At 41.0% G+C, this 8766-nt stretch overlaps 1 protein-coding gene across 1 annotated transcript; it reads right to left on the bottom strand.

Moving 5' to 3' along the window:
• On the bottom strand, positions 1-4172 carry LOC306783157 (transmembrane protein 237A-like; the record flags this gene model as incomplete). Its single annotated transcript, XM_079276693.1, has 10 exons — positions 1-68; positions 466-587; positions 708-795; positions 880-953; positions 1380-1571; positions 1672-1792; positions 2556-2710; positions 2938-3043; positions 3896-4024; positions 4103-4172. The coding sequence occupies 10 exons, from the start codon at positions 4170-4172 to the stop codon at positions 1-3; spliced, it is 1125 nt and encodes a 374-aa protein (XP_079132819.1).
• Positions 4173-8766: the final 4594 nt, after the last annotated feature.

Genomic DNA, 8766 nt, shown 5'->3' with positions numbered 1-8766 from the left:
TCAGACAGGGATGTCCAGATTCTCGTCTCCTCTCGGGAATCCCTCCACTTCCATCGTCATCAAAAACTCTGCAGAAAAAGTAAAGTCACTGTGTGTAGTATTTGATAACATGTTTTACTTTGGCGCTATCCAATGGTAGCATCAAGCATGAAACATACATGCACAAAACTAAAAAAGAATGTTTTTACACTATTACGTGTTGCTTCAGCCTTAATGAATATGACTTAACATATGCATTCACAATAATCTGAGAGATGCTATAATGGCACAGCTATTTACTTAGTAATTCTACAAAATAAATCAGAGTGGGGTTTCCTCTTCACATATTTCTATTTGTCTTTTAAACACCTCTAGTGTTACATGTGTTCAAGCCATCAGCCAACATTTAATTAGAGTCGATTCTATACATGTGTTTCACCAAAGATTTAACTTGACACTAATGTGCAGCACAATATCTCCACCTACCTTCTGTGTAGTCGACGTCGGGCCGGGTGGAAACGACAGCCCAGGCCAGGCCCACCAACATCGCCACCACCAGGTTCACTATGATCCACGGCCGCAGGATCTGCTGATCTGAACCTGGAGGCCTGGAGGAGGTGAGAGTATATACAATACAGTGCATTACAATACAGCAGAATACACAATATGGTGCAGTACAAAGCAATACAACACAGTACAATACAGTGAAACACAATACAAGTTCTCACCACAGAGTCTCGTTGGCCGTAGGATAGAGGTTGATGCGATCGCTGGTCATTTGCTGACTGAGGGACAGGATCAGGGCTATGAAATACACTGAACACAAAGAGAAACGTTTTTTGGAACACATCATCATCATCTTCATCATCCATGTCATCTTCTTCGTCTTATCTCACTTACAGAAAGAAGCCAGAGCAGCAGGGTCCAGAGTGAGGAAGCCTCTCAGTGCCATGGAGGCTTTGGCCAGGTTCACCCTGCAGGTGAGACCAAACATGAAGCTGTTAGTCGTCACAAATTCAACGTAATTGTACTTTACTTGAGTATTTTCATTTGAATGCAACTTTATACTTCTATGCCACTTCAGCTCAGAGGCAAATGTTGTAATTTGTCCGCACCACATTTGTCACGTCTTTCATCATGTAGCTCCAGGTGTGTTGATTTTAAATTATTAAGTGTTCCTTAATGTGTTGTGAAAATTCTCCTACTTCTTAAAAGCTCAATAAACTATTCAAATGTTTCATGACAAAGCTGAAAAATAGCTGTTTTTCTCATAGGGCAGTGGCGCTACAAACATATGATGATTTTATAGAATATGATGCATTTAGATAAAACTACCCAACAAGTATTGGTACAATAACAAACAGACACACACACACTCTCACACCCAGAGATCCACAGACCTGTCGAATGCCGACACGGTGCTGATGGTCAGCAGCAGGTACAGCAGAGACTGAGCTGGGTAGGCCAGTAGGTGATACTGCTGCAGCAGGTTGGGCAGCATGGTCATCTGCTCACCCGCCAGCACATACACAACAATGATGTTCCACACTGCGTAGCCGGCCAGGAAACCGTGAGAGAACAGACCGATCACCCTGCAGAGGGAGAACACACACACACACACACAAACACAGGACAATGTGTAAAAGAGTTTTCTAATAGTATATATGTGTGCGTTTGTGAGTGTTTGCAGACCTGAAGCCACTGTGGACCCTCATAGCGACGTCTCTGGTGGTCCAGATCTGTCTGGGGTCCATGTAGTCATCCATCATCTCAGAGTGTCGGAGCTGATCAACTCGCTCTGCTTGGAAACGCCCTGCACACACACACACACACACACACACACACACACTTTTTTATGAGATCAGCCGAAGCATGAAGTGACTCATTTTAAATGGGGTCCAAGTAAAATAAATCAAATCCTTGCTGGTGAAATAAAATGAAGTGATTTATTATTTTATGAACCCTAGAACAAACTTGTGGGTTTGTTCTTTTCAAACAGATATTTGCTTGAAGCCATTACAAGATACAAACTACATGAAGTGGGACAAAAATACTACAAAAGGACGAGTATGGTACTTAAAATTGAACAATCAATGACGAATGAACATTTGTTTATTCACTCCAGTTAATGTAAATTCAAATTTTCTCTTTCATAAAAAAGTTTATTATTATATTTTTGCACTGTTTTTGTAGTTGTTGGCTAAAAACAAATGAACAAATAACTAAATGTCCAAACGTGCGTGTGTGTGTGTGTGTGTGTGTGTGTGTGTGTGTGTGTGTGTGTGTGTGTGTGCGTCCGTGACGGACTGAGTGTGCATCTCTGTGTCCGTCTCCGGCTAATCTCGCATTCTGCTGCAGAAACTGAGCAATATTTTGGGTTGCCACTTCAAGCTGATTGTCTGAGTTTGTCTCCTATTGTTTTTGAGTTTGAATGTTTGTTTTGCGACGCCTTACAGGCCATTGTTATAGCAACTTGTTGGTTGTATTCACTGAATCACACAACACGGCAGTGGTCTAATGAGTGCACCTTTCTAGTTGTGTTTGTTGTCACTGCCAGCCTTGTCTTTCACACTCACTGTTTCTCTCCACAAAGACTTTGCCGACCGGCTGGCTGTGTCCGTGTGGGGCGGAGAACAGGGAATGCTGGGGGATCGGGGACTGAGGGTCTGTGATGATGTCGTCGTCCTCGGCTCCCAGATCATTGCTGTAGTGCTCCGGCGCCTTCACCTTCCTGCCACGTGATTTGAGAAAGAGCGGTTTTGTCCGAAGCACCTTACATGTTTAGCCACGCTGTGTGGTTGGAGACTGAAATACCTCAACAACCATTGGATTGGTTGTGATGAAATGTGGTTCAGAACTTCCCCTCAGAATGACTTGTAATAACTTTGGTGATCCTTTGACTTTTCATCTACATCCATCATCCCTTCAACATTCTCATGAACTCATTATTAAACTCACCTCTTCCTTTTCGTCTTTCTGGTTGCGGCAACAGTCATTTCCTCTCCGTCCATGTCGGGCTCGGCCATGTTACCATTTGGCACGTCGGCATTCTCTGCTTCCAGATCTGAACAAAACAAAACGGCACATGAAACATGAGGTTTATTTTCAACACAAAGAAAACCTTTTCCACTTTGACTAAACTATGTATCTTGCTGAAAGTCAGAGCTACATGTAATACTTTTCTGAATAAAATCATTTTTTTTAGGACGCCATGTTCATAAGGAAGAACGGAAAAACCCTTCAGTTCATGAAACATGGTGGATTCAGGGATTTGATTAATTTATTTCCTTTTCATTCATTCTTGTTGTCTCCATAATGTGTTTAAAGTAAACTTTAGTGTCAAAATCGGTTTTATCCACAAAATATAACTGAAATAGTGAAATATCTCAACGACAACTGGATGAATTAAATGTGGTCAGACATTCATGTTTCTCTATGGATGATGCATTAACCTTGTTGCTCCTGAGACTTTTCATTTAACGCCATCATTGGGTAAACATTTGAGTCAAAAGACTTCAATACTAACAACTGTAAAATACTTTGGTTTCTGACAAAAATACCAAAAAAAACTAATGGCATACCCATCAGATTCAGCTGTACTTTTTACCGCTAATTAACAAATGCTAGCGTGACAACAAGACAAACTTAGCTGGTGAACATGAAAAACATTCGCTGCTAAATATGAGAATGTTAGAACTATAGCTTATAATGCAAGTCTTGCTGGGGTTTTGACCCAGAAATCCCTATTCTGCTTCTACAAACATGCTGATGCATAAAGTGTAACAACAAAGATGGAGGTACTGGTGTGTGAATACAACTTAACCCCTCCCTCTACTGTGTTTACTTACACAAACACATGTTAATCGCAGGTTCTTAAAACAGGTGGCATGAATAACAGTTGGTCCATTGTTTCTACCTATAGTAGGCGCCCTCTTCTTTTTCTTCTTCTTCTGTGGTGCTGGATACTGCGGCTCTGGGGTCAAAGAGTCTCTGCTGACAGAGTGGCTCCTATTGGTCACTTCCTCCATCTCCACCTCCACACCAACTGTAGAGAAACAAAATATGGTGAACTAGAATAGAAGAGAAAAGAGTGTGGTGTGGAGCTGCAGGCGTCACCTCTCACCTTCTCCCTGCTCCTCTCCTTCGATGACTTCCTTCTTCGGCTTCTTCTTCTTGCTCTTGACGGTTGGCATGGTTTTTCTGTGACAGGGGCGTTTCTAGGATTTAAAGAATGGGGGGGCTTAGCCCCAAGGGGAGTGGCATGTTTGCGGAAAATTAGTTTGGGGCCCATTTGGGGCCGCGGATATCCATTGTTTCAGACAGTTCATAGATTGGTTCAATCCTAGTGCCCGGGGTTTATATCGTTAAGTATGATAGGCTATTGCAGGGGTATTCAACTAAAATTCCAAAAGGTCCAGATTGAGAAAATGTCCTCGGGCAAAGGTCCAGAAAATTACAATAATATCTAACTCGTGCTATTTAGTGCCCCCCCCCCCCCCTAAAATAGCTCTGTGACAGGATCAACAGTTCAGAATGTCCCTAATGAATCAAATCAATTACCTTGTTTTTGGTCTATTTAGGTCAGTTAATTAACGTTTAACAGGGATCTTGAGGTGGCTGGATGGTGACGCCTGTTTGAGATAATTGGATTCAGCCGGCGCTTTGAGGACAGCTGGTGGAACGAGGCTTCAGGAAACACACCACAAAGGACATTTTAACAGTTACCTAAAGAGAGTTCTGCATGTCAGTAATCTACATTTTAAAATTATGATTCCTGTATGGCTGGTTGTTACATAGCCAGACATAGCCAGTTTTAGGTATGTTGATTTGAGCCTGAATTCTGGTTTTCTTGTTCACATTCATCTGAAACATTATATTACTTTACATTTGGCCCTTTTGATACTTTTATCTAAAGCTTACTTAACCTTAAATTTGGGGTTCAGTGTCTCGCTCATGGGCACTGAGCTGGGGATCAAACCACCAATCATACGATTAACAGACCAAAGATACAGTCTCACATGTTTTAACTGTGATTTATTGTCCATGAAGTTCGTGGGTTTGTCTATTTTCTTATGTGATCAAATCTGAGTTAAATTATCTTGAGAAGGGGCCAAAAACACATTTCCAGCCGTGGTTAATTAAACAATAAAGTTGAAATGTTTTCTATTGTCTTTTATTCCATTCCTCTTAGTGAACCCTTGGCTGGTAGTAAACATTAAAGCAAAAGTTCGATATTTTGAGAAATACACTTCGCTGTCTTGACGAGAGTAGGATGAAAAGTTTAAGACCGCTCTCATGTCTGTCTTTTGAATATGAAGCTACAGCCAGCAGCGAGTTAGCTTAGCATTACGACTGGAAACAGGGGGAAGCTAACTGGCTGTTGAATGTACTGTGTGTGGTGACTGTCGTCTCATGTAACTCTCAGCAAAAGAGCCAATACGCTAGTTTCTGAAAATATCACAAGTCTTTTTTTTTATGACATCAGTCACTGCCTTGAAAAGTACGTTCATGGAGCAGGAAGATGTCAGTCCATGTGGTTCTTGTTTACAATCTTTAGCTGGTTCATAAGCTGCTTACAAAGTGCGTACTGTTGCATACAGAATGCATTTAATTCCGATGTACTACCTCGTCATAACATGGCACCTTGAACTTTGACCCTCTTGCTCATATATCTGCCACCTAAAGAAAAGCATGCTGTCCTGCATACTGCAAAATAGGACCGGATGCAGTGGGATATCCTGGTATTTGACATATTATGTATTGGGATGGACTAAATCTTTTTCTAGCATGCTATGTTGTATGGTATGGGTATTGGAATGCACAAAGGGAGGAGGTATCTCTTGACAACGCTGCATCCTCGCTGCTCCACCATCACACAATTTGATTTTGTGTTCGTGTTTATTAAATGTTGTGTATCTCAGGCTCTGCATTAAATGTTCATATTTATTTAAAGTTGAGCACTAAAGTTGCATGAAAACACTACATGGTGCCAGCAGCAACCAACAGTAAGGCACAGTAAAGGGTTAAAAGAAACAATTATTATACATCTTTTCCCAGTTTTACACTCTTTTTCTCCTTAAAAACAGAATAACAATCATCACAATCAATGTTTATCTTAATGTTAATTTCACCAAAATACATACAACATGAATGGTAAGATGCTGCACAATAAAATACTATAGAATATTTGGCTCTAGATAAATTCATAAATGAATCAAATATTAATCAAATTAAGGATTGCTTGAATTTGCTAAATTATAACTTGTCTTTGGCTCGATGCTTTTTAAAATAATGACCTTAATTAAGTCTTTCTAATTGTACATCTTGTAAAAAAGAGGAACAATCTCTACCAAGCACATTTTCTATAAAGGTATTTACAGGTGTATTTCAGTGCTCACCTGTGCAGCTGACTTGGTCTGCGGCTCTGAAGAAACAGACTCTGATCAAATCAAGCTGAGGGAAAGTGTCTTAGGGAGAGCCTCAGTGCAACATCTCACCCTCCTCATTCATTTCTCCCTCTCCTGCTCTTGTTAAATCCCAAAAGGTGGATTAAAGATGGCTGGTTCACTTTAACATATTTTAAACTTGGATGGATGAATCCAAAGTGAGGGAGATAAAGTGAAGCAGAAAGGACAGCGAGCTTAAAGACTCGTCGTGGGGATTTTAGAGCGGCAGGTGGATCACGTGCTGAGCCGTGACGGCCTCTAGCAGCTTTGTGGTTGGCTGATCAGCCGTGATGTCACCTGTTGGTAGTGCTCCAAAGTAGCCATGGATGCTAATAATCCCTCACTCGGCTCTCCTGCCAATCTTGCCTTCAATAGGTCCAATCACTTTCTTTTCATTGATCATGTTTTAGTTTTTTCCCTGCGAATGAATGCCAAGACTGCACAAGGAACGAGCCATAAAGATTTTAGATACTCATATTTGTCGAAAGGTTTTTGGTCATGGCAACTATTTGGTCATTATTTCCTCCAATAGGATGAGACATTCAAGGGTTAAAGTCTTTTAAAGTTTGTTCGATTTAAAGTTGATGGTGCACAGTACTTGGAGGAAGTCTGTCCAAGTTCAGTATTTAATGCTGTGGTCCTGGGATCTGCTCTCTATAAAGTCGCCCAAAATGAATTCAGCTCGGGCTGAGACCAAAGAAACTCTCTTGATTTGACTGACAGATCTGTAAAACCGAGTTTCTGCAGAAAGAATCAGACAAAAGCACCACTTTGAATCTTGTGTTTACCAGAGAGATGCTCATACGTTTCTTGGAAATAAGTGATTCAGTATGAAAAACCATAAAAAATGACGATAGAAATCTTAGTAGACTAAAACCAAAAAGACATTTAATGGGATGTTAATCATGCCCTTTATACAAGGCATACAATATGTACATGTACTGAAGTGGCTTTGTCTCTTCACATGACATCCTGACCTGAAGAGTGTATTCAGTAGAAGACACGTTAGCTCTGATGTTTAACAATGTACCGGTAGTTATGAAGCATTTTTAATGATTTATCATAGAAACATTGGAATCTCCTGCATGATTTGCTGATAATGAAGGTTTATTCCGTGACTAGGAGTTCAGTTAAAGTCAGTTTGATACGGTGGATGCCTCTAAATACTTTGACACCGATGAGTCTCAGCCGTTGGTGCTGTGGGAACGAAGTGAGCTGTCTGAGCAGGTCTGCTGGTTCTGAGGTTAGCAGGGCGAAGTTAAAACCTTCACACCACAGAAACCAGGTCAACACGTCCACTCCTATTACACACACACACACACACACACACGCTCCACTTTTTCCAGCTGCACCATTAAAGGTTCTATTACATTCAGAACCACTAGATATCGCACTAAAGCAGCAGCAGCTCAAACCGAACCAAATGGGCGTGAAGGCCACACAAGCACTTTAAAGTGGAGATAAAGTGATTGATTTCGGACACAGCCACAGAGGATTCTCTGCTCAGGACGCCATTACTCTACTAAATCTTTACATAGCTAATAGTTGCTTGCTGCTGATGTTCAAAATATACAATTCCTTTAAAGTGATTAACACATGCATGCATCAAATACATATTTCCCAGTATATTCTGGGCAACGAGTATTGCCATTTTGGGTTGTAAATTGTAGTATTACTGCTTTTACTGAAGTACAATATCTGAGTTCTTATGCAGGCACTTTCTCTTTATATTTTTGGTTGTTATTTTTATTTCACGTTATAAAGATCATGTAGACACAATATTCCCCGTCTTATCCGCCCACTGTGTCATGTTACCTGTTGTGTGACACTGACCACCACTTGCTGCTGTTTGTATAGATGGCAGTAAAGCTGAATGATGCAGTGAGAAGACGCTAATCCTCCTGTTAAATCGGCTAAACTACAGCTGTCCTGCAGAGGATTAACCTGACGACAGAGAGAGAGAGAGAGGGGGAGGGGGGGACAAACACACCCACATAATTGTATCTTGATCTTTAATTAGGACGCATACTTTATGTATGTACATGTTCACTTTTGTTCTAAATAAAACCAACATGTCATGGTTTTCGTAAAGCTGTCAGTCTTTGATGATCAAGTCTTTTCAGAAGGTTTAGAGTTTCAGAGATAGAAACTTCAAGACTGGTTGAGTTGAACTGTAGTCAAGTGCTGTGGATCAGTTAATGGGAGCTTTATAGTGAGTTTCAGCTCATTATTTATCCGTCCGACACACAACTTTACTGTTCTGGTTCACTCTCACCGCTCTCATAGCATCGTTTGCATGGGAAGAAGCAGTACAAACCTGCTGTACACCCCCCCCCCCCCC

Source organism: Melanostigma gelatinosum (assembly GCF_949748355.1).
Source record: "Melanostigma gelatinosum genome assembly, chromosome: 10".
Taxonomy (NCBI): Eukaryota; Metazoa; Chordata; class Actinopteri; order Perciformes; family Zoarcidae; genus Melanostigma; species Melanostigma gelatinosum.
Note: the sequence above shows the minus strand (reverse complement) of the source record. Positions and strands in the feature narration are given on the sequence as shown.